This window comes from Phyllobates terribilis, unplaced genomic scaffold, assembly GCF_046119375.1.
Source record: "Phyllobates terribilis strain yellow unplaced genomic scaffold, ASM4611937v1 Scaffold_10__3_contigs__length_209671492, whole genome shotgun sequence".
NCBI lineage: Eukaryota > Metazoa > Chordata > Amphibia > Anura > Dendrobatidae > Phyllobates > Phyllobates terribilis.
The window spans coordinates 158593594-158620128 of record NW_027362770.1 but is presented as its reverse complement, the minus strand read 5'-3'; the positions used below and the strand labels follow the sequence as shown (position 1 = coordinate 158620128).

Sequence of the window (26535 nt, the reverse complement as noted above, 5' to 3'; positions counted from 1 at the left end):
AGTTTTTTCTTTCCGTTCCGCCTATAACAGCTCGATATGAATGAAACTACATCTCCCAGGAAGCTTTGAACAGGAAAATGATTGATCACGTGATACTGATCGTCCTATCAGGAAACAGACCGGGTGGAAGTAGTCTTGTGTGCGTTTCACGCTGGATTTTGGGGCTGTTGCAGTCGTGGTGACCCGGGGACATGTCGGACAAGGCTCTGCGGGTGTAAGTATAGAGTGTGGACCAGAGAGGGGAAACTGGGAACGTGCAGGAGGGTGAAAGCTGCCTATATCTGATTGTATATGGATAATATATATATTAGTATGTATTTTGGGGGAATATTGATGATGTCACAACTTCAGCTTTACCATTTAACCTCCTCTTCGCCTTCTACAGCCTCAATAGTGTGCTGTTTACTGCTGGCTGAAGAATGAGTAAACTGTGACTCCATCAGTGAGCTCCATCTGTCTTTTTCTGAGCTCTTCTTACCTGATCTATAACAACAGACCACATAGAGGTTAAATGTGCAGGTAAAAGGAGTGAGTTAAAGGAAAACGGTGCAAAATTTTTTTTTTTGTAATGAAACCCAGTTGCAAAAATGATATTTAGCCTAAAATACACATAAAAAAAAAAAAAAAAAAAAAAAAAGTTGTCCCCAGAGGTGACATTACTGTCGCCAAAATAATTTGGTTTCTGGTGTGCAGCTCCAGCTTTTGAAGGGGTCATTAAAAAGTCAACAGGTCCATCCTGTGCGTCAGAGGAGAGGAGCAGCTCTGCTGTGAGCAATTTTGCTCCTTCATTTTAACAATAGGTGGGTGTTTTAGCACCAGGATCCCACCTGTCAGAACTTCTCACATACATGTAGGACTGGCGCACCCTAAAGGGGTATGATATTGATAACCTATCCTCCTCAATATCCGATTGGTCGGGTCCCGACACTGAAAAGAAGCTGTTCTGAAGTACTCGGGATGCCGTAGCTAACAACAGCTGAATGGTGCCAGTTGTCGGATCCTCACCAATTTGGATAGGAGAACCCCTTTAAAGATCAATGATTCCTGTTGCCGAATATCCAACTTGTAAATTCCTATTGCTCACAGCAGGGGGCGCCATACACCACATCACTATGATAACTGCTTCATGTCCCCTCTCTCTCTACAGATTGGCCTGCGGTGACGTATACGGGAAGTTTGATCTTCTGTTCAACAGAGTTCGTCAAATTCAGAAAAAGAGCGGAGAGTTCGATGTAAGGAAAAGTAAAAGCTTTGTTACCTTTTCGAGAGTTATAATGGCTCCGCTCACTTCTGTACGGGACAGATGACAGATGGGATGTGGTCCTTGGGTATTGAGTGCGGTCGGAAGGTATAGACGTGACGTCACCTGCCCTTTATAGAAGTGAGCGGAGGAGCAATAACCTTCATTACCTCCGGCTACATAATGTCATTAAAGGGTCGGTCCGATTCCTAAAATGTCCTTAATAAATATCCATTTTTACACCCATTAGCTTTATTGGTAAATACCCTACACCTCTTTCTTTCCTGCTAATCACTAAATGTGTTGTTTTTTTAAAAAAAACTTCACTTCCTGTGACATTTTGTTTTAGGGGAGTCTAAAACTGGATGTAACAAGAAGCTGGAGCTGCACTCACTTTCCCTCCTGGAATAGGACTTTATCAGGGGGCGGTGTAGCTGTCACTTACAGTTTTTTTCATTGCTGCTCCCAGATAAAAAGAAACTTAATTGATGGGCGGCGATAGAAGTAGGGTGAGTGACACCAGCGCTGCTTTTAAAACTGGACGTCACAAGAGGCTGGAGCTGCACTCACTTCCCCTCCTAGAACAGGATGTCATCGGGGGTGGTGTAGCGGCACTTACCACAGTTTGTTTCATCGCTTTCCCCTGATGAAATGAGATGTAATCGGGGGCAGCGATAGAAGTCGAGTGAGTGACACCAGTGTTGCTTCTAAAACTGGACGTCACAGGATGCCTGAGCTGCACTCATTTCCCCTCCGGAAACAGGATGTCATTGGGGGGGCAATGTAGCTGTCACATACCACAGTTTCTTTTATCGCTGTCCCCTGATGTAAACGGGGGCTGGCGATAGAAGTAGGGTGAGTGATAAAGGGCGCTGTGTCTAAAACTGGACGTCACAGGAGGCTGGGGCTGCACTTTCTTCCTCTTCTGGAACAGGACGTCATCATGGGGCGGTGTAGTAGTCTTTTAACCACTTACTACAGGTTTTTTTCATCGCTGTCCCCTGATGAAATGAGATGTAATCGGGGCAGCGATAGAAGTAGGGTGAGTGACACCAGCGCTGCTATCACTGCCCTCAAACAAATTGTCATCTGGGGGTGGTGATAGGCATCACTTATCCTGCTTCTATGTCCTCCCTGAAGACAATTCATTTGAGGGTGGCACTGGTGTCACTCACCCTGCTTCTTTCACAGGGAGACGGCTCTGTGGCAGCAGAGACAGAGTACTCTATCATCATCATGAATCCAGGACATCATCAGGGAATAGCGATAAAAGAAACTTTTGTAAGTGACCTTAGTGCCGTCCCCTGATGTCTTGTTCCAAGATACAAGCTGCGGGGAAGTGAGTGCAGCCCCAGCTTCCTTTGAACTTTCCAGAACGCTGGACAACACTGGGTCCGTAAATGAGTGATTCTCCGGTGGCTGTGCACAAGAAAATTGAAGTCATTGCCTAATATTTATTATTTTTCTTCCAGTTGCTTTTATGCGTTGGGAGTTTTTTTGGGACAGGCCCGGAAAGTGAAGCCCTTTGGCAGGAATATAAATCTGGAGCGAAGCAAGGTGAGTAGTGTAGTGCAAACAGATCTTTTTTTAAAAGAAAAAAAAAGTTGTTATTTTGGGAAAGCACTTGTTATCTCGTGGGAGTCTCTGGCCAGGACCCAATCTCTGCGTGACCATGCATTATGTGGCTGACATGTAATACCACAATCGACCTGCAGTGGCCGCTGTGGAAAGAAATATGCAGTTGCTTTCAGCTTTCCCCCTAGAGCCGATTGCTGGGATTTCAGCGGCTGGACCGATTGCCTGCCGAGATGGCTGCATCCTCAACATAACGTTGCCTTTCTTTTTGTGGATTTGTGATGTGTAGTTGCATTATAATAATCACATTTCTGCATATTTTTTCCCCCCTTTTCAGCTCCTATTCAGACCTATGTCCTCGGGGCAAATAATCAAGAGACAGTAAAATATTTTCAAGATGTCGAGGGCTGCGAGTTGGCTACCAATATAACCTACCTGGGTAAGTGATTCTCTGTCTGCTGCTATTCAGTGGGACCTTTTAACTGTTCATCCTGATCCTTCTGGTTCATTTAAAGAACTACTGTTACATGGGCAGGGCAGTACGAGAAAAGGAAGGATCGTATGTATTATTTAGGGCTTGTGCAAAGAAATATTGATATTGATATACCACCTCTATCACATCAATGGGAGTGTCTAACTGTCTGACTCCTGTTTTTCTAGCTCTTGACTACCAGTTTGCCATATATCATCATGCACTGCATTGTTACCTCTGTAAGTAACTCCTGCCACTTTACAGGAGGAGTTAATTGCAGAGGTAACAAATCAGTGGTTGTGTATTTCTGTGAAGCCTGGGTGACTCTGAACTACTTCATAGAGCTGTTCTCACACACTTTTGAGCATTGCTCTGCCTAAATTGGTTATATTCTTATTTACAGGCAGGAAAGGAGTATTTACTGGTGCGTCCGGCCTTCAAATAGCCTACCTAAGCGGCATTGAGTCCTCCAGCGAGCCGGCTCCGGCCTACTGCTTTTCTGCAAAGGATGTCACGCCGCTGAAAATGTCCCTAACCACAAACTCCAAGTTCAGAGGCGTGGACATATTACTGACATCGCCTTGGCCCAGAGATGTGTGGAATTATGGCAACGCTCCGGTGTGTTTTGTCGTTTTTTTTTAATTCTGTCTTTTTTGCCTTTTTTTTATCCCCTCCTTTTTTATATCCCCTCCTTTTTTCTTTCTTTTCTTCTCTAACTATGTGCTCCTTCTATGCTTTGGGATTCTGTTTTTTTTCTCTGGAGAAGCTTCCTCTGAAGCCCATTTTTGCCTGGGTGCTCAGTAGAGCATGTACTTCTTCCTCCTGTTTGACACTGACCAATCATAAGCAGGCAGAAACACACTAGATAAAGTAGACCACGCCCCATTCCTTACCTTAGAGCAGATTTCTCAGTGTGTGAGATGAAATGACAGCCCTGATCTCCTGGTCTGTCCTCCTGCATGATTAGAAAGCACAGATGACATAACACACCTTTAAGATAAGGTCCCGGCTGTTTCTGTGGGGGCAGCACAGCTGAGTTTAGCTATGTCACATTACAAACCGTTCTATCAGCTCTTCTCCTCTGATGGCACTGTCACCTCTGCTGAACTGCTCCATTTCTCCATATCTGCCATTTAGAAGATGCGCCCCCCCCTCTCCCCAGCTGTCATAGTAGCCAAGCGGCCTGCTGTGATCACGTCACAGGGGTTTGATGGGAGACGGTGCGCACGGGCACCCTAAAGCACTCCATTTAAATGGTTAATATCCGCATCCGGAAGTCGTCTGTTGGAGACAGATGCCGGCTATGTAATATAACCACCGGTATCTGCTGCATGTAACTCCGCACTTGAGCCCCCTCCACACCTGAGGACCCCTTTCAAGGACATGAATACAGCATCCTTTTTCAGGAAGGGGTTAAAGAGGTTTTTCCTCTTTTAGAAAACTGGACCCAAAATCATTCCAGTAAGGTAAAATAACGAAGACAAGATGTTACTCGTCCTCACCCGGTCTAGAGCCGGTCTCAATGATTGGCTGCAGCGGTGACGTCACCATTGCAGCCATAACACAGACCGGTGATGCGGTGGGGCGCTGACTCTGGGGAGGGCGAGTACTGTCTGTTATTTTACATTGCTGCATTGGTCTGGGTCAATTTTTTTTTTTTTTTTTTGGAAGTGGAAAACCCCTTTAAGGGTTACATAATGGCTTTTCTGAGTGCTGCTCGTATCTGACCTGATTTATATTATATAATATACGGATTTCTATCCTGTCCTCAGACCGACATAGACGTGAAAACCTGTGGATCCGCGTCGGTCGCCGGCCTCGCTGCCAGTTTAAAGCCTCGATATCACTTTTCCGCACTGCAAGGAGAAAACTACGAGCGGCTTCCGTACAGGTAGAGGAGGACGCCATCTTGTCCTTCATTAGGTCATCCGTCTGCCCTCTTTTAGCCTTTTAGAATTGAGGATTTATTTATGATTTTTTTTTTTTTTTTTTTCTTCTATACAGAAATCACGTGGTCTTACAAGAAAACGCCCAGCACGTCAGCCGCTTCATAGCACTGGCAAGTGTTGGCAACCCTGGTAAGAAAAAGGTAAAGTAGGTTGAAATGCATCTCTACGTAGGGCTAATTTCTTCTTTTTTTTTTTTTGCCTAGAATGTAAAAATTCTACCGTTTCGTGTCTGCAGCTCCTATGCTGATTTTGTTTCTTTACAGTTAGACTGAGATAGATGTATATGTCTGTGTGCGTGTCTGTCTATTTTATTATTAAATATATAATAAATATTATAAAAAAATATGATGTATTAAAATATGTATTTTATTAAATTTTCTAATATATATTTTCATTATAACTGAATATATATATATATATATTCAGTTATAATAAATGAAAATATATATTAGAAAATTTAATAAAATACATATTTTAATACATCATATTTTTTATTTTAATTATTATATATATTTAATAATAAAATTTTATTAAATATATATAATAAATATTATTATATTTAAATTTATTATTTAAAAAATATATATATATATATATATATATATATATATATATATATATATTTTTTTTTATAATAATAAATTTAAATATAATAATATTTATTATATATATTTAATAAAATGCAAATTATATTTTCGAACAGTTAACCTCTTTTTTACCCTCCTTGTTGGTGAATGAGTTTACTGAGAAACCATCAGTAAGCTCAATCACATTGAATGACGTGGAGTTTGTTACACTTATATCTGTCTTTTTCTGATCTCTTCTCAGTTGATACCAGATGGGTGGGAAGGGGATTGAATGTTTGAGATGGGAAGACACCCCCCCCCCCCCTCTCTTTAATGACAGTGTTTGCATGTAGGGGGCGATATGTCTCAGAATGGGAATGTTCTGTATTAATAAAAGTAACTTTGCGTTTTGTCCTTGGTTGTTTCCTTCTAACGCTCCTTACCCCCCGTTTCTGTTGCAGTACATCTATGCGTTCAGCATCGTGCCCCTCAGTGTGATGGAGGCTGCGGAGCTGGTGAAGCAGCCGCTGGACGTCACCGAGAACCCATATAGGAAATCAGGGAGAGAAGCCAAGAAGACTCCAGGGGCCAAAGCCGTAGAGGAGGTGAAAAGACTGATGGGGGGAGGGGAGGAAAAGTGACCGGCATTAACTGGTTAATGACCTGTGACCATTTTCCTCATGGGACACCGATCCCCCACCGTCCCAGGCAGCCTCCTTCCACGCTTTGATCGTGGCAGCGTAACCCTATTAAATGCCGCTGCGAACCTGACAGCAGCATGTAAATGGCGTCATTGCGTGCACACCCACTCCTATTGCCCCTCTGTGACACGATCACTGGCACTGGCATCCTGAAGGACCCCGTGACCGCCATCTTGAAAGGTGTCATTCAAAACTACAACTCGTTCCTCAAAAGAAAAACAAGTGTTCACATAGGAAAATGTAAAAGTTGTGGCTCTTGGAACAAGGGGGGGGGGGGGGGGGGAATGGGGAGGATTGAAAAATCCCTTGATCATTAAGGGATTACAACCTAAAAATAGAGGGACAAGACTATCCGTCAGCTGTAAACATGGCCTAGAAAAAAACAGGGGGGACAAGACTATCCGTAAGCTGTAAACATGGCCCAGAAAAAAACAGGGGGGACAAGACTATCCGTAAGCTGTAAACATGGCCCAGAAAAAAACAGGGGGGACAAGACTATCCGTAAGCTGTAAACATGGCCCAGAAAAAAACAGGGGGGACAAGACTATCCGTAAGCTGTAAACATGGCCCAGAAAAAAACAGGGGGGACAAGACTATCCGTAAGCTGTAAACATGGCGCAGAAACAGGGGGGACAAGACTATCCGTAAGCTGTAAACATGGCCCAGAAACAGGGGGGACAAGACTATCCGTAAGCTGTAAACATGGCCCAGAAACGGGGGACAAGACTATCCGTAAGCTGTAAACATGGCCCAGAAAAAAACAAGGGGGACAAGACTATCCATAAGCTGTAAACATGGCCCAGAAACAGGGGGGATAAGACTATCCGTAAGCTGTAAACATGGCTCAGAAACAGGAGGGGACAAGACTATCCGTAAGCTGTAAACATGGCCCAGAAACAGGGGGGACAAGACAATCCGTAAGCTGTAAACATGGCCCAGAAACAGGAGGGAACAAGACTATCCGTAAGCTGTAAACATGGCGCAGAAACAGGGGGGACAAGACTATCCGTAAGCTGTAAACATGGCGCAGAAACAGGGGGGACAAGACTATCCGTAAGCTGTAAACATGGCTCAGAAACAGGAGGGGACAAGACTATCCGTAAGCTGTAAACATGGCGCAGAAACAGGGGGGACAAGACTATCCGTCAGCTGTAACCATGGCCCAGAAACGGGGGACAAGACTATCCGTCAGCTGTAAACATGACCCAGAAACAGGGGGACAAGACTATCCGTCACCTGTAACCATGGCCCAGAAACAGGGGGACAAGACTATCCGTCAGCTGTAACCATGGCTCAGAAACAGGGGGACAAGACTATCCGTAAGCTGTAAACATGGCGCAGAAACAGGGGGGACAAGACTATCCGTAAGCTGTAAACATGGCCCAGAAACGGGGGACAAGACTATCCGTAAGCTGTAAACATGGCGCAGAAACAGGGGGGACAAGACTATCCGTAAGCTGTAAACATGGCCCAGAAACAGGGGGGACAAGACTATCCGTAAGCTGTAAACATGGCTCAGAAACAGGGGGACAAGACTATCCGTAAGCTGTAAACATGGCCCAGAAACAGGGGGGATAAGACTATCCGTAAGCTGTAAACATGGCGCAGAAACGGGGGACAAGACTATCCGTAAGCTGTAAACATGGCCCAGAAACAGGGGGACAAGACTATCCGTAAGCTGTAAACATGGCGCAGAAAAAGGGTGGACAAGACTATCCTAAGCTGTAAACATGGTCCAGAAACGGGGGGGACAAGACTATCCGTAAGCTGTAAACATGGCCCAGAAACGGGGGGGACAAGACTATCCGTAAGCTGTAAACATGGCGCAGAAACGGGGGGGACAAGACTATCCGTAAGCTGTAAACATGGCCCAGAAACAGGAGGGGACAAGACTATCCGTAAGCTGTAAACATGGCCCAGAAACAGGGGGGACAAGACTATCCGTAAGCTGTAAACATGGCTCAGAAACAGGAGGGGACAAGACTATCCGTAAGCTGTAAACATGGCCCAGAAACAGGGGGGACAAGACTATCGGTAAGCTGCTGAAACCTGTCCCAAAAATAGGGGGCCAGGACTGTCTAGAGGCCGCTGAATCATGGCCTGTGTGCAGTATTTTTTCCACATGTCGCGGTCGTGTAGTGATAAGGTAAAACAATTTTTCCTGTCCCGGTGGGATCTTGGTGTCGTGTTTTTGGTGTCATCCCAGCCTAAAGCAGCTGTGCACGTCGCATGGATGGCAGATTACAGGCCCGTTTTCTCTTCTTCTGTGCCGTCTTCACACACTTTCATGCGTATTGCAGCCGCTCTGAGGCTTGGAGCGGGATCAGTCGCTCATGGCTGCTTTTATTTAACCCCCTCCCTCCTGCTTTGTGTGTGTGTGTGGTTTTCCCTTCACAATTGGTGCACTGTTCCAGATATCACTAAATTTTGGTTATACCTCCTTCCACCACTAGATGGCAGCGCTCTTACTTCCTGTGTTGGGTTATAACTTCTTCCACCACTAGATGGCAGCGCTCTTGCCATCTGCGTTGGGTTATACCTCCTAACTCCTCTAGATGGCAGCACTCTTGCCGCCTTATTGTTTGGTGTGTTCATTAATTGCCGCGCTAATTGGCTTCTCTCTGGCGTCCCCCTCCCAGAAGGCGCTCGCTCCTGGTCACCCGCCACCCAGTTATTCACACGCCGCCTTCTTCTTGACCTCATGGATTTAATGTTTGTTCAGACATTTGCCTAATTACTGATTACCCGTATAATGGGGATTATTCTCATTGTTACAGCCGACACTAATTACTTGATTTCCTAAATCTCTGCAGGAAGAGGTGGCGCAGCAGTTTTTCTTTGACTTGAATAAGCAGCAAGGAAAGAAACGTCACTCAGACGGGAGGGGCGGACACCAAACCAAGCAGCCAAGGAAACACCGTGAGTGGCCGAGACTGCCTGAGTTACCTCCTGCATTATACTCCAGAGCTGCACTCACTATTCTGCTGGTGGAGTCACTGTGTACATACATTACATTACTGATCCTGTACTGATCCCGAGTTACATCCTGTATTATACTCCAGAGCTGCACTCACTATTCTGCTGGTGGAGTCACTGTGTACATACATTACATTACTGATCCTGTACTGATCCTGAGTTACATCCTGTATTATATCCAGAGCTGTGCTCTGTGCACAGTGACTCCACCAGCAGAATAGTGAGTGCAGCTCTGGAGTATAATACAGGATGTAACTCAGGATCAGTAACGTAATGTACAGTACAGACCAAAAGTTTGGACACACCTTCTCATTTAAAGATTTTTCTGTATTTTGATGACTATGAAAATTGTACATTCACACTGAAGGCATCAAAACTATGAATTAACACATGTGGAATTATATACTTAACAAAAAAGTGTGAAACAACTGAAAATATGTCTTATATTCTAGGTTCTTCAAAGTAGCCACCTTTTGCTTTGATGACTGCTTTGCACACTCTTGGCATTCTCTTGATGAGCTTCAAGAGGTAGTCACCGGAAATGGTCTTCCAACAATCTTGAAGGAGTTCCCAGAGATGCTTAGCACTTGTTGGCCCTTTTGCCTTCACTCTACGGTCCAGCTCATCCCAAACCATCTCGATTGGGTTCAGGTCTGGTGACTGTGGAGGCCAGGTCATCTGGCGTAGCACCCCATCACTCTCCTTCTTGGTCAAATAGCCCTTACACAGCCTGGAGGTGTGTTTGGGGTCATTGTCCTGTTGAAAAATCAATGATGGTCCAACTAAACGCAAACCGGATGGAATAGCATGCCGCTGCAAGATGCTGTGGTAGCCATGCTGGTTCAGTATGCCTTCAATTTTGAATAAATCCCCAACAGTGTCACCAGCAAAGCACCCCCACACCATCACATCTCCTCCTCCATGCTTCACGGTGGGAACCAGGCATGTAGAGTCCATCCATTCACCTTTTCTGTGTTGCACAAAGACACGGTGGATGGAACCAAAGATCTCAAATTTGGACTCATCAGACCAAAGCACAGATTTCCACTGGTCTAATGTCCATTCCTTGTGTTCTTTAGCCCAAACAAGTCTCTTCTGCTTGTTGCCTGTCCTTAGCAGTGGTTTCCTAGCAGCTATTTTACCATGAAGGCCTGCTGCACAAAGTCTCCTCTTAACAGTTGTTGTAGAGATGTGTCTGCTGCTAGAACTCTGTGTGGCATTGACCTGGTCTCTAATCTGAGCTGCTGTTAACCTGCGATTTCTGAGGCTGGTGACTCGGATAAACTTATCCTCAGAAGCAGAGGTGACTCTTGGTCTTCCTTTCCTGGGGCGGTCCTCATATGAGCCAGTTTCTTTGTAGCGCTTGATGGCTTTTGCAACTGCACTTGGGGACACTTTCAAAGTTTTCCCAATTTTTCGGACTGACTGACCTTCATTTCTTAAAGTAATGATGGCCACTCGTTTTTCTTTACTTAGCTGCTTTTTTCTTGCCATAATACAAATTCTAACAGTCTATTCAGTAGGACTATCAGCCGTGTATCCACCAGACTTCTGCACAACACAACTGATGGTCCCAACCCCATTTATAAGGCAAGAAATCCCACTTATTAAACCTGACAGGGCACACCTGGGAAGGGAAAACCATTTCCGGTGACTACCCCTTGAAGCTCATCAAGAGAATGCCAAGAGTGTGCAAAGCAGTCATCAAAGCAAAAGGTGGCTACTTTGAAGAACCTAGAATATAAGACATATTTTCAGTTGTTTCACACTTTTTTGTTAAGTATATAATTCCACATGTGTTAATTCATAGTTTTGATGCCTTCAGTGTGAATGTACAATTTTCATAGTCATCAAAATACAGAAAAATCTTTAAATGAGTAGGTGTGTCCAAACTTTTGGTCTGTACTGTACATTACGTTACTGATCCTGAGTTACATCCTGTATTATACTCCAGAGCTGCACTCACTATTCTGCTGGTGGAGTCACTGTGCACAGAGCACAGCTCTGGATATAATACAGGATGTAACTCAGGATCAGTAATGTAATGTATGTACACAGTGACTGCACCAGCAGAATAGTGAGTGCAGCTCTGGAGTATAATACAGGATGTAACTCAGGATCAGTAATGTAATGTATGTACACAGTGACCACACCAGCAGAATAGTGAGTGCAGCTCTGGAGTATGATACAGGATGTAACTCAGGATCAGTAATGTAATGTAGGTACACAGTGACTGCGCCAGCAGAATAGTGAGTGCAGCTCTGGAGTATAATACAGGATGTAACTCAGGATCAGTAATGTAATGTATGTACACAGTGACCACACCAGCAGAATAGTGAGTGCAGCTCTGGAGTATAATACAGGATGTAACTCAGGATCAGTAATGTATTGTATGTACACAGTGACTGCACCAGCAGAATAGTGAGTGCAGCTCTAGAGTATAATACAGGATGTAACTCAGGATCAGTACAGGATCAGTAATGTAATGTATGTGCACAGTGACTGCACCAGCAGAATAGTGAGTGCAGCTCTAGAGTATAATACAGGATGTAACTCAGGATCAGTAATGTAATGTGTGTACACAGTGACCACACCAGCAGAATAGTGAGTGCAGCTCTGGAGTATAATACAGGATGTAACTCAGGATCAGTAATGTAATGTATGTACACAGTGACCGCACCAGCAGAATAGTGAGTGCAGCTCTGGAGTATAATACAGGAGGTAACTCAGGATCAGTAATGTAATGTAAGTACACAGTGACTGCACCAGCAGAATAGTGAGTGCAGCACTGGAGTATAATACAGGAGGTAACTCAGGATCAGTAATGTAATGTATGTACACAGTGACTCCACCAGCAGAATGGTGAGTGCAGCTCTGGAGTATGATACAGGATGTAACTCAGGATCAGTAATGTAATGTAGGTGCACAGTGACTGCGCCAGCAGAATAGTGAGTGCAGCTCTGGAGTATAATACAGGATGTAACTCAGGATCAGTAATGTAATGTATGTACACAGTGACCACACCAGCAGAATAGTGAGTGCAGCTCTGGAGTATAATACAGGATGTAACTCAGGATCAGTAATGTAATGTATGTACACAGTGACCGCACCAGCAGAATAGTGAGTGCAGCTCTGGGGTATAATACAGGAGGTAACTCAGGATCAGTAATGTAATGTAGGTACACAGTGACTGCACCAGCAGAATAGTGAGTGCAGCTCTGGAGTATAATACAGGAGGTAACTCAGGATCAGTAATGTAATGTAGGTACACAGTGACTGCACCAGCAGAATAGTGAGTGCAGCTCTGGAGTATAATACAGGAGGTAACTCAGGATCAGTAATGTAATGTAGGTACACAGTGACCACACCAGCAGAATAGTGAGTGCAGCTCTGGAGTATGATACAGGATGTAACTCAGGATCAGTAATGTAATGTATGTACACAGTGACCGCACCAGCAGAATAGTGAGTGCAGCTCTGGAGTATAATACAGGAGGTAACTCAGGATCAGTAATGTAATGTAGGTACACAGTGACTGCACCAGCAGAATAGTGAGTGCAGCTCTGGAGTATAATACAGGAGGTAACTCAGGATCAGTAATGTAATATATGTACACAGTGACTCCACCAGCAGAATAGTGAGTGCAGCTCTGGAGTAAATTAATGATAAATGTGGAGATACTGTATTCAGCTGAGCAGTATATTCCTTTGTCTCTGTTCCTTTGTGATCTCCTCTCCTTCCTTACAGCTCAGCCATCGGGGCCGTGCTGGTTCTGTCTCGCCAGTCCTGAAGTGGAGAAGCATCTGGTGGTCAGTATCGGGGAACATGTGAGTATCAGCGGATGAGATGCCCGGGCTAATACGTTACTGTAAATAAAGTTCCCATAAACCGGATTTATGATGTGAGACTACCCTTGCAGACCCCGCTCTGGTAATAGTGGTTTCCGGGATTAGACAAAGCCCCCTCAACCCCACCCCGTCTTGCTTGTCTATGGGATTCCCATTGAAGCGAAACTAAACTATAAAACAAGCTGGCGCCATGTTTGTAATCATTGCCCAGATCGGTGGGTTTCCTGGTGCAGAGACCCCAGATGATGGAAGAGAGAGGGTCAGAAGCGCTCGGCTTATTGTCGAGCAGTGTACGGCCCTGTGCACTTTCTATGGAGCCTGTATATCGCTCTGCTCGAGAATAAGCCGAGGGATTCAGCCTCTTCTGTTGAGCGATCAGTGGTGGGCTCTACCAACCAAAACTACTGGACCGCAGGGGGATGGGGATGATGGCTACATTCGGCGTCCGTGCCAGGTACTTCCAGGTGCCCGGACTGTGATGTGACTACGGCCTCGTGTACCCTGCGCGGCTGTCGGCACTCGCCCTGCACCCATCTCCTGACAGTTGTATCTGCCGTAGCTTCTGCTGCGTAGTCACAGTAGACACCGGCACATTTCCCCCGACGCCGCGCTTGTTTATTGTCTTTGTTAATGAGGATTTAAAGTTCACTTGCCCTATGCGGGTAATAGAGCAGCGAACCTGCGGTGTGCGTACTGCACTCTGGCATACGCTGGTGCTAAATCAGCAAAACTAATAACTAGAATGCCTCTCGGAAGAAGGGGGAGAAAAATAGTATTATGCAAAATAATTGATCACAGCAAGAAGGTTAATTTTCCAAACTTTTAGGCTCCGTCCAGATGATCAGGAAAGAGACGGGTCTGGTCAGACTAGTAATCGCGTTCTTCTCTCCTGTCCAGTGTTACGTTGCTCTTGCGAAGGGCGGCCTGACGTCGGACCACGTCCTCATCCTGCCCATCGGCCACTACCAGGCCATGGTGGACCTTTCTTCCGAGGTGGTTGAAGAATGTGAGAAGTACAAAGCTTCCCTGAAGAAGTTTTACAAGTCCAAGGGGAAGAGATTCGTGATGTTTGAGAGAAACTACAGGAGTCAGCACCTCCAGCTGCAGGTAAAAGCCGTGGACTACAGCGAGTCCTGCCACGTCTATGCCCTAGGCCTTGGCTCGGTGTAACCAGTCACACTAGACCATTATCCGACTTGCCTGGTGGCATGGAGTCTCTGCGTATGCATCCAGCTCCCCCATCTGTCTCTCGGCCCTAATGAGCCCTATAAGTAGGATGATTCACAACCACTTCTGCTTCTAATTGGTCTGTGGGGACTGGAAATGTCTTCCCGTCAGCCCTGTGCGGCTCAATGCTAATTGCATGGTGTCCCTTTAATTGGTGCACCCACTAGGTTGGCTGAAAGGGGTTGGTCACGTATATATTGTGCACAAGAGTGGATCAGCTGGATATATAATGTAGATTTTACTCATATATAGTGTCCAGGATTTCTGTGCCGCTGTGAAATACCATACACTTGTCATCCAAGTCTTTTCTAAGGCAAGCGCCACCACTTCATTCAGCTGATTGAGACATGATGGGTGTACGTGACCTCCTCCGTCAGTGTCCCCCATTCAGAGTCGCCTGTTTGCATAGAGAGGGAAAGGTCAGCTCTCTGTATGTGAGGCGAGAGGGAGGTAGGCTGACGGAGGGGCGCCTGTGTGAGGCGAGAGGGAGGTAGGCTGACGGAGGGGCGCCTGTGTGCGGCGGGAGGTAGGCTGACGGAGGGGCGCCTGTGTGCGGCGGGAGGTAGGCTGACGGAGGGGCGCCTGTGTGCGGCGGGAGGTAGGCTGACGGAGGGGCGCCTGTGTGCGGCGGGAGGTAGGCTGACGGAGGGGCGCCTGTGTGCGGCGGGAGGTAGGCTGACGGAGGGGCGCCTGTGTGCGGCGGGAGGTAGGCTGACGGAGGGGCGCCTGTGTGCGGCGGGAGGAAGCAGCATGTAACACAGGAGTGACGAGGATGTCCTTGGAAGATCTGGATGACAATGGCCTCAGTGTGAAAGAACTGCTCATAACATTTACATATATTGTACATCCCACCCTCCCCTTTAAAGTGACTGTTCCTCCATGAGGTTTTGGGTCCGCTCGGCTTTAGTTGGGTGTAATTGTGATGTCACCGCGGAGGCTCGTCCGTCTACATTGCGGATGAGTCTGGTGACATCACATAGATGATACGGGCGCCCGCAGTGGTTTCGGAGGTCACTTCCAGCCCTGTGGCCTCCCTGCCGCTGCCTCGGCTCCAACAACTCATTACATCTCATTAGTTTAAGTCTGTAACGTTGGGCCGTTCCTGTCTGACATGATGACTTGATTGCTCTGAGGGACGCTCCGTCCCGGTGATGATTCTGCATCTACATGAAACCATGACTTCACACTCTAATGATTCTCTTTGCAATCATTTACATTTTTTTCTAATTTTTTTTGCAAATTAACCCCTTCGGTGGATTGGATTTCTTTACCAGGTGGTTCCTCTGCCGTTGAGCTGCTGCACCACGGACGATATTAAAGAGTCCTTTATTGTACAAGCTCAGGAGCAGAACATGGAGCTGCTGGAAATCCCAGAGCACACCGACATCAAGCAGGTACGTTAACCCATTCCTGCAAGTCGAGGAGTAGCCGAAGGAGTTGTCTTCACTTTACGTCTTTCTTTGACTCAATCTTAACTTTTTTTTTCTTTTGCTTTTTTTTTTAGATTGTGCAGCCTGGGACACCGTACTTTTACGTCGAGTTGGATAACGGAGATAAACTCTTCCACAGGATTAAGAAAAACTTTCCGTTGCAGTTCGGAAGGTAGAAATAATAAGAAAGTATAGAGATCGTCAGCTAATAAGTGGCCCCTTTAAATATGGAAAGCCTGAGTGGACAAACTTGTCGCCAATTTTGTCATTTTTTTTTTTAATTACAGGGAAGTTTTGGCCAGTGAAGCCATCTTGAATATACCAACCAGGGCCGACTGGAAGGCTTGTAAACTGGACCCTGACGAGGAGGAGACCCAGGCCAAGTCCTTCAGAAGAGACTTTGAACCTTTTGACTTTTCGTTACAAGACTGAAATGCACTGTTTTAGATTGGGGGGGGGGGGTGATTTTTGTGTTTTTATATTTATATCACTGATGCATTTTTATTGAATTGTTAAAAAAATTATATTCTATACTTGTTTAAAGGGGTAGTCCGGGATGGCGATATTGGGAAATTATCCTCGGGATCGGTCATCCGTTTCAGATCGGCGGGGGTCTGACATCCAGCGGCACACCCACCAATTGGTTAATACTTATAGGTGCGGCTTCCATCCAGCACCACAGCTCAGTACACCATGTAGTGGCTGTTTTCAGGTACTGCAGCTCACTTCAATAGGATCTGAGCTGCAGTACCAAGGATGGCCACTACTGTGTATGGAGCTGTGGTAATCTGGCTCTGTACACGAGACTTGCTCAGACTATCGTAGGGGTGCTCGGTTTCTACCCCACCAATCTGACGATAGGCCATTAATATCTCAGTCCCGGGCAGCTCCTCTTACCTACTTGAAAAAATAAAAGACTTTGGTTTTTACTGTGAATTGCAGCATTTTTTTTATTTTTATCAGCAGCAGTCATTTTTTAAAGTGGTAACAGGAAGTGCCGCCATATTTTGTCTCTTATGAATTCGCTTTTTTCAGAAACAGATGGTAAAAGAAATATTACTTTCTCAATAATTTTTTATGATCTGTTTCGAAGGGGACAAGTAATACAGCTGCACTTCCTGTTTAGTCTTCTAAAATGGCCGCCGCTAAAATATAGGAAAGTGACGAAATCTCCGTAAGTAAATAAAATAGAACGACCAAACGCTGTCTGTCACTTTAACGGTTCATTTACTGAAAAATGGAGAGTTTTAATTTTGGAGTGATATCACATTTTAAAACCACTTTAAGATAACTGTACCCTTCTTTTTTTTATTTTTTTTTCTGCAGCTGAGCAAGCTTGGACTCAGATTTCTGCATTTTATTTTGATAATTGGAGTAAACTAAAATTGTTTTGATATGTATGTAAATAAATGTGGATGGTTTTGATAAAACATTTTGTTGGTAAATGAGTTTTTAACCCCTTCATGACATATGACCCCCATTCCTGTCATTAGGGCTGTTGAGTCGGTAAGCCAAACCTCCAACTGCTCAATTTCCACGACACCGGCTCGACGACACCGGCTCGACGACACCGGCTCGACGACACCGACTCGACGACACCGACTCGACGACACCGACTCGACGACACCGACTCGACGACACCGACGCAGATGCCACGACACCGACGCAGATGCCACGACACCGACGCAGACACCACGACACCGACACCACGACACCGACACCACGACGCAGACGCCACGACACCGACACCACGACGCAGACACCACGACACCGACACCACGACGCAGACGCCACGACACCGACGCCACGACGCCACGACACCGACGCAGACGACACCGACGCAGACGCCACGACACCGACGCCACGACACCGACTCCCTCATACACGGCTCATGTTTAAGTGATACATTTACTGTAGCACAGATTCATCTCAGCTAAAAGTCTAGACCCTTAGATCAGGAATAGGACAGACATTTATCGGACATTTCATAACTTTACCAAATTCTTATGAAAAAATATTCCCCACAAACTGCATTGAACTACTGTACCCAATTTATTATATATTTTAGGAGTCGGTCCATTTTATACCGACTCCACCAAAATGGACACAGACTCCACAACTCCAACTCCACAGCCCTGCCTGTCATTACGATTCGCCTGTGAACACCAGTTCATTGGTGGCGTTCATAGGAGATTGTGATTTCTGCTATACAGGTGCTTCTCACAAAATTAGAATATCATCAAAAATTTAATTTATTTCTGTTCTTCAATACAAAAAGTGAAACTCATATATTATAATAGATGGTGGCCCGATTCTAACGCATCGGGTATTCTAGAATATGTATGCGGTACACCGGGCGCAATCAGCACAGCGGTGTTTAAATTTGGCGCCAATATCGCTGACTGGTCGTGGCCGGCGGCCGCAACAAATCAGCACAGCGGTTTCGCCAATATCGCTGATTGCTCGCGGCCGCCGAAAGCGACCAATCAGCACAGCGGTTTTTACATTTGGCGGCCGGCGGCCAATCAGCGAACCGTGTTGATGAGGGACGGAGAGCCTGTTTAAATTTGGTGCCAATCAGCACCTCGGTTTTTAAATTTGGCGCCAATCTCGCTGATTGGTCGCGCCAATCAGCGAACCGTATTACTGATGACCGGGCAGCGGCGCCGTCCCTCCCTTCACACTTGCCGGCGGGAGATCAGCAGCCGCTGACTTCCGTCCTGCAGATGAGCCGCTAACGGCTTTTTTTTCCGTGGCCAGACCAATCAGCGACGTGGGATTTCCTGGACGGACGGACGGGTGGGATTTCCTGGACGGACGGATGGGATAAGACGATTATATATATATAGAGTCATTACACACAGATTGATCTATTTCATGTGTTTATTTCTGTTAATGTTAATGATTATGGCTTACAGCCAATGAAAACACAACAGTCATTATCTCAGTAAATTAAAATAATTAACAAAAACACCTGCAAAGGCTTCTGTAGCGTGTAAAAAGGTCCCTTAGTCTGTTTCAGTAGGCTCCACAATCATGGGGAAGACTGCTGACTTGATAGATGTCCAGAAGGCAGTCATTGACACACTCCACAAGGAGGGTAAGCCACAAAAGGTCATTGCTAAAGAAGCTGGCTGTTCACAGAGTGCTGTATCCAAGCATATTAATGGAGAGTTGAGTGGAAGGAAAAAGTGTGGAAGAAAAAGGTGCACAAGTAACCGGGATAACCGCAGCCTTGAAAGGATTGTTAAGAAAAGGCCATTCAAACATTTGGGGGAGATTCACAAGGAGTGGACTGCAGCTAGAGTCATTGCTTCAAGAGCCACCACACACAGACGTATCCAGGACATGGGCTACAAGTGTCACATTCCTTGTGTCAAGCCACTCATGACCAATAGACAACGTCAGAAGCGTCTTACCTGGACCAAGGAGAAAAAGACCTGGACTGTTCCTCAGTGGTCCAAGGTGTTTTCAGATGAAAGTAAATTTTGCATTTCATTTGGAGATCAAGGTCCCAGAGTCTGGAGGAAGAGTGGAGAGGCCACAATCCAAGCTGCTGGAGGTCTAGTGTGAAGTCTCCACAGTCAGTGATGGTTTGGGGAGCCATGTCATCTGCTGGTGGAGGTCCACTGTGTTTTATCAAGACCAAAGTCAGCGCAGCCGTCTACCAGGACATTTTACAGCACTTCATGCTTCCCTCTGCCCACAAGCTTTCTGGAGATGGAAATGTCATTCTCCAGCAGGACTTGGCCCCTGTCCACACGGCCAAAAGTACTAATACCTGGTTTACAAACAACAGTATCACTGTGCTTGATTGGCAGCAAACTCGCCTGACCTTAACCCCATAGAGAATCTATTATAGAGAATCTATGGGGTATTGTCAAGAGGAAGATGAGAGACCCCAGACCCAACAATGCAGACGAGCTGAAGGCTGCTATCAAAGCCACCTTTGTCCCATTAAAAATAAAACCATAAAAAAATTTTTTAAAAAAAATACATATTTGGTATCAATACAGAAATGGCCGATCTTTCAAAATATAAAATAAATCAATCCGATTGGTAAACGGCATAGCGAGAGAAAAAATCGAAACGCCAGAATTAACGTTTTTTTTGGCCCCCACAACATTGCAATTAATACATCAGCTCTACCCCAAAATAATATCAATAAAAACATCAGCTAATGGTGCAAAAAATAAGCCCTCACCCAGTCCCTGAAAAATAAGAACGTAACGGGTCTCCTCGGAAAATGGCAACAAAATCAACATTTTTGGTTTTTTTTCATAAAAATTTCCAATTTTTTTTCGCCACTTAAAAAAAAAAACCTATACATGTTTGGTATCTGCGCACTCGTAATGACCTGGAGAATCATAATGGAGGGCAGTTTTACTATATTTAACATATAGTGATCATGGTAAGTGAAAAGAAAACCAAAACAATAGTGGAATTGCACTTTTTTGCAGTTTCCCTGCACTTGGATTTTTTTTTCCTGTTTTCCGGTACACTATATGGTAAAATCAATGGTGTCATTCAAAAGTACAACTCGTCCCGCAGAAAACAAGCCCTCACACGGCCATATTGACGGAAAAATAAAAAAGTTATGGCACTTGGAAGAGAGGGAGGAAAAAAACGAAAGCAGAAAATGGCCAGCAGTGAAGAGGTTAATGGTTTACTTAATGTTAAAAGGAAAGGTCCATGAACTGTCTGGTACTGCAGCCAAGCCAAAGTCATTGGGGCTGCAATACCAGGGACAGCCTGTGGAAAAGAGTGGCGCTGTTTCTGCAAAAAAAATGTTACCCTGCAAAAATCTGTATAAAGAGTATGAGCTCCGTCTGTGGGTTTGGCAGTCTCCATTGTTCACATCTGTTATATTGAAGAAAGAATCTGACATTCCTGTTTAGCTCATGTTAACCTTGTACAGCGATTCCAGAGGACTCTCGCAAATCTCAGCTATTTTACATTCCGGAAAAGTCTATTGTCCTTGTGTTAAAAGGTTCATCCAGTCTTATCACAGTCTACATGTAAGTGCTGCACTATGGGGCTATTTTAGACTCTAACTTCCTGTTATTTTAGGAAGAGTTTTCAGCAGGCTCCTTATCAACAGAGACAGTTTTACAATGACTGATAACACCTCTCTACACAACAGATCCAGCATTCACAATAGGTGATGTCACAGCTCACCTCCTCCTCCTGTACAATGACTGATTACACCTCTATATACAGTAGATAAGAGGATCCACCATTCACAATAGGGGATATCACAGCTCACCTCCTCCTCCTGTACAATGACTGATAACACCTCTATATACAGTAGATAACACAGGATCCACCATTCGCAATAGGTGATATCACAGCTCACCTCCTCCTCCTGTACAATGACTGATAACACCTCTATATACAGTAGATAACACAGGATCCACCATTCACAATAGGTGATGTCACAGCTCACCTCCTCCTCCTCCTGTGCAATGACTGATAACACCTCTATATACAGTAGATAACACAGGATCCACCATTCACAATAGGTGATGTCACAGCTCACCTCCTCCCCCTCCTGCACAATGACTGATAACACCTCTATATACAGTAGATAACACAGGCTCCACCATTCACAATAGGTGATATCACAGCTCACCTCCTCCTCCTGTACAATGACTGATAACACCTCTATATACAGTAGATAACACAGGCTCCACCATTCACAATAGGTGATGTCACAGCTCACCTCCTCCTGTACAATGACTGATTACACCTCTATATACAGTAGATAAAAGAGGATCCACCATTCACAATAGGGGATATCACAGCTCACCTCCTCCTCCTGTACAATGACTGATAACACCTCTATATACAGTAGATAACACAGGATCCACCATTCGCAATAGGTGATATCACAGCTCACCTCCTCCTCCTGTACAATGACTGATAACACCTCTATATACAGTAGATAACACAGGATCCACCATTCACAATAGGTGATGTCACAGCTCACCTCCTCCTCCTCCTGTGCAATGACTGATAACACCTCTATATACAGTAGATAACACAGGATCCACCATTCATAATAGGTGATGTCACAGCTCACCTCCTCCCCCTCCTGCACAATGACTGATAACACCTCTATATACAGTAGATAACACAGGCTCCACCATTCACAATAGGTGATATCACAGCTCACCTCCTCCCTCCTCCTGTACAATGACTGATAACACCTCTATATACAGTAGATAACACAGGCTCCACCATTCACAATAGGTGATATCACAGCTCACCTCCTTCTCCTGTACAATGACTGATAACACCTCTATATACAGTAGATAACACAGGCTCCACCATTCACAATAGGCGATGTCACAGCTCACCTCCTCCTCCTGTACAATGACTGATAACACCTCTATATACAGTAGATAACACAGGCTCCACCATTCACAATAGGCGATGTCACAGCTCACCATCTCCTGTACAATCACCTCTGCACACGCTCATTAGATGCTTCAATACAACAGATAGGGGAGGAGTCATTGCAGCTAATGTACATGTGCATTTCCTGAAACCAAAGAAAAGCCCCAATGGCCGGTGTTAAAATTTCAAGCCTCTTTTTTATTATTTTTTTTTTATATACAGATTGTAATATGATAAAAAAAAATCATTTTCATTTAACACAAACTGATTTAAAATGTAGTCAATTTTCTGATGATGGCTTCCTTTTAAATGCATCGATTTTAAGCAAAAGATATGTTATAAACTTTCCTCTAAGAATGAGCTCACTAGCAGATTCTAAGTAAACTCAGTCTGCAGCCAGCAATGTGCAAAGAAGCTAAATGTCGAACAGTGCAAATTTTTAATGGAACCCAAATGCAAAAATTATCTTTTTTTCTGAGCTCATATCAGTAGATTTAAGATCAGATGAACATTCACTTAACCTTTTGCTGTAGTTTATGGTGATAAATCGGCACAGAGAAGCTCGGAAAGGAAAGAGCTCACTGACAGATTCTCAGTTACCTCATTCTGCAGCCAGCACTGTGCAAATAAAGCTTGTAAAAGCCAAACGGTGCAAAATGTTTAATACAAAGTAATGGCAAAAATGAACGTTTGCCCAAAATACATGCATTTAAGTAAAAATAATGTCGCCAAAGGTGAATGTAATAGATCTAAGCATTGGGGAATTGCTTTATATGCAGTTTCTTGGTTCATTTTTGTTAAATTTAGTCATTTTGGATCCTCTGGTTGCTCCTCTGGGCCGTACTGCTCTTTACAGAAATTCCCGTCAACTTTTTTGTCCCATGTTGGTTTTTCTCTTAAAGGGCATTTCCTCTTCGCTCTGACTGGCCGCATTGTTCTTTAGTCTCCACCAGATCGGAGTGTCTGCCCTTTAGAAAGGAATCCCTGGTATGGGCGACTTATTCCGGTCTATTCTGACCGCTCCTCATGTTCCAGCTAATTCTTAGGTTTTTTTTTTTAAAGGGCTTTTTTTTACTTTTAAAGGGATCTGACCTCTCAATATTGGTAAATACTAAAATAACAGATTTTAGAGCGTTGTTTTGTGCCAGCTGCTCCCCTGTAGCTGCACTCCTGGGGATCGTAGGGTCAATCCGTCACATTATTGGATTTTTAACATTGAGGTTTAGCATCTAGACAAGTCACCAGTGCGGCCACACATGGAGGCCGTGGACAGTTTTGGTCTCCGGTGTATAAGAAGGACAAAGCTGAAGTTGGGATTGTTCAGTTTTGGGAAAAATTAAATCTTAGGGGCGATCTTATTACACTACAGATATAGGATTTTGCATCAGGGCTGCAACAATGACCAGAGGCCGTCCTCTACGTATAGCGGAAACAATGTTTAATCATCACAGATGACGATTCTTTACTGTACATGCAGTGAGACTATGGATTCTTTACAGTGAGAGCAGTGAGATTATACATTCTTTATTGTATGAACAGTGAGACTATGGATACTTTACTGTATGAGCAGTGAGACTATGGATTCTTTACTCTATAAGCAGTGAGACTATAGATTCTTTACTGTATGAGCAGTGAGACTATGGATTCTTTACTCTATAAGCAGTGAGACTATAGATTCTTTACTGTATGAGCAGTGAGACTATGGATTCTTTACTCTATAAGCAGTGAGACTATAGATTCTTTACTGTATGAGCAGTGAGACTATGGATTCTTTACTCTATAAGCAGTGAGACTATAGATTCTTTCCTGTGTGAGCAGTTAGACTATGGATTCTTTACTGTGCGAGCAGTGAGACTATGGATTCTTTACAGTGAGAGCAGTGAGATTATACATTCTTTATTGTATGAACAGTGAGACTATGGATACTTTACTGTAAGAGCAGTGAGACTATGGATTCTTTACTGTATGAGCAGTGAGACTATAGATTCTTAACTGTATGAGCAGTGAGACTATGGATTCTTTACTGTATGAGCAGTGCAACTATGGATGCTTTACTGTGCGAGCAGTGAGACTATGGATTCTTTACTGTATGAGCAGTGAGACTATGGATTCTTTACTGTGCGAGCAGTGAGACTATGGATTCTTTACTGTGCGAGCAGTGAGACTATGGATTCTTTACTGTGCGAGCAGTGAGACTATGGATTCTTTACTGTATGAGCAGTGAGACTATGGATTCTTTACTGTATGAGCAGTGCGACTATGGATGCTTTACTGTATGAGCAGTGAGACTATGGATTCTTTACTGTATGAACAATGAGACTATGGATCCTTTACTGTACGATCAGTGAGACTATGGATTCTTTACTGTATGAGCAGTGAGACTATGGATTCTTTACTGTACGAGCAGTGAGACTATGGATTCTTTACTGTATGAGCAGTGAGACTATGGATTCTTTACTGTAAGAGCAGTGAGACTATGGATTCTTTACTGTATGAGCAGTGAGACTATGGATTCTTTACTGTATGAGCAGTGAGACTATGAATTCTTTACTGTATGAGCAGTGAGACTATGGATTCTTTACTGTACGAGTAGTGAGACTATGGATTCTTTACTGTATGAACAGTGAGACTATGGATTCTTTACTGTATGAGCTGTGAGACTATGGATTCTTTACTGTATGAGCTGTGAGACTATGGATTCTTTAGTATAGGAATAGTGAGACTATGGATTCTTTACTGTACGAGCAGTGAGACTATGGATTCTTTACTGTATGAGCAGTGAGACTATGGATTCTTTACTGTATGATCAGTGCGACTATGGATTCTTTACTGTAAGAGCAGTGGGATTATGGGGGTTAGATTATGTGATGTTGACCCAGGAAATTAGTCTGATTGCCATATATGAATTTAGGAAGTGATTTTCCCCCCACTATGGGACAATTAGCATCTTCCTTATGTTTTTTTCCCTTTCTCTTGTTAGACTATGGCTTAAATTCGATGGACTTGTGTTTTTCATCAACCATAAAAACTATGAAACTTGTTGGGTAAACGTTCTCCAAAGCATCGCTACTAAAAAAGTAAAATAATCACATAAAACAATTGCCTTTATGATATCACAAATCTTATGCCATCACCTGACATCACAGGGCCCATGACATCACAAAGCTTTACAGCCTGAAAAAGGACCAATCCCATGTAGCTTTGCTGTATGAGCAGAACACATACAATCCCACCCCTTGTGATGTCATAATGTCGCCCCTTATCCCAGGTTACATCACCAGTGTTCTGGAGTTCAGTCTCTGTGATGGAGGAATTAATGTCGATTATGTTCTTACTACTCCACATAATACAACCTGAAAGAGGACTGAAGCCAATGTCCTAGAGCCACAGAATATAAGATCTGGACAGTCGTAACCTTTGTCTGCCACTAGAGGGAGCACCCATTGAATTCCATTCTAGCTGTACAATTATGTACAGTGAGCTCCCCCTAGTGGTGGCCGCATGCAGCCAGAATTATCATTTAGCAAATCCTAAGGGGCAATAGGTTTTCTGTGCTCACTGGATGCTATAGAATCTTAATTTGTAGGCAATATCCTATTTTTCTCTTTTTTGTTTCCCAGAAATGTTAATCATTAGTTGCTAAATATTCTAAATCCCGGAATGTACTTTCCCCCCTTCAATCTCATACAACAATGAAGGGATTGCCCGGGTGTTTACTGCTGATTACTGAGGATATGTGACATCACAGGAAATCCTAAATACTTCCCCTCATCTCATGGATCACACATTGATGGTTTATCCTAAGGAACTACTTTCACTCGAGACAAATGAGAACTTCAACTACTTCAAAGTAGTCAAGCGGAGGAAATCAGCTCGACAACCCTAAGAAAAAAGTAGTCAAACTGGGGAAAACAACCTGACAACCTAAGAAATAAGTAGTCAAACTGTGAAAAGCAGTCTGACAATCCAAAGATAAATAGTCCAACTGAGGAAAACAGCACAACAACCCTAAGAAAAAAAAATCAAACTGAGGAAAGCAGTCCCACAAACCCTGAGACAAAAAGTAGCCAAGCTGAGGAAAGCATCCGACTACCGTAAGAAAAAAGTAGTCAAACTGAGGAAAGCAGCCCGAGAACCCGAAGATAAATAGTCA

General features: G+C 44.3%; 1 protein-coding gene across 1 annotated transcript; it reads left to right on the top strand.

The window, feature by feature from the left end:
• Positions 1-64: 64 nt before the first annotated feature.
• On the top strand, positions 65-17413 carry CWF19L1 (CWF19 like cell cycle control factor 1). The gene is made up of 14 exons (XM_073649987.1): positions 65-214; positions 1148-1232; positions 2713-2797; positions 3153-3254; positions 3691-3905; positions 5060-5178; positions 5292-5376; positions 6264-6407; positions 9317-9422; positions 13226-13305; positions 14224-14433; positions 15828-15947; positions 16058-16155; positions 16271-17413. The coding sequence occupies exons 1-14, from the start codon at positions 192-194 to the stop codon at positions 16413-16415; spliced, it is 1617 nt and encodes a 538-aa protein (XP_073506088.1). The 5' UTR covers positions 65-191; the 3' UTR covers positions 16416-17413.
• Positions 17414-26535: the final 9122 nt, after the last annotated feature.

Coding starts and splice junctions, on each gene's coding strand:
- CWF19L1 (XM_073649987.1), top strand. CDS start 192: ATGTCGGACAAGGCTCTGCGGGT. Junction 3,906..5,059: donor GGAATTATGGCAACGCTCCG/GTGTGTTTTGTC, acceptor TCCTGTCCTCAG/ACCGACATAGACGTGAAAAC. Junction 5,179..5,291: donor TACGAGCGGCTTCCGTACAG/GTAGAGGAGGAC, acceptor TCTTCTATACAG/AAATCACGTGGTCTTACAAG.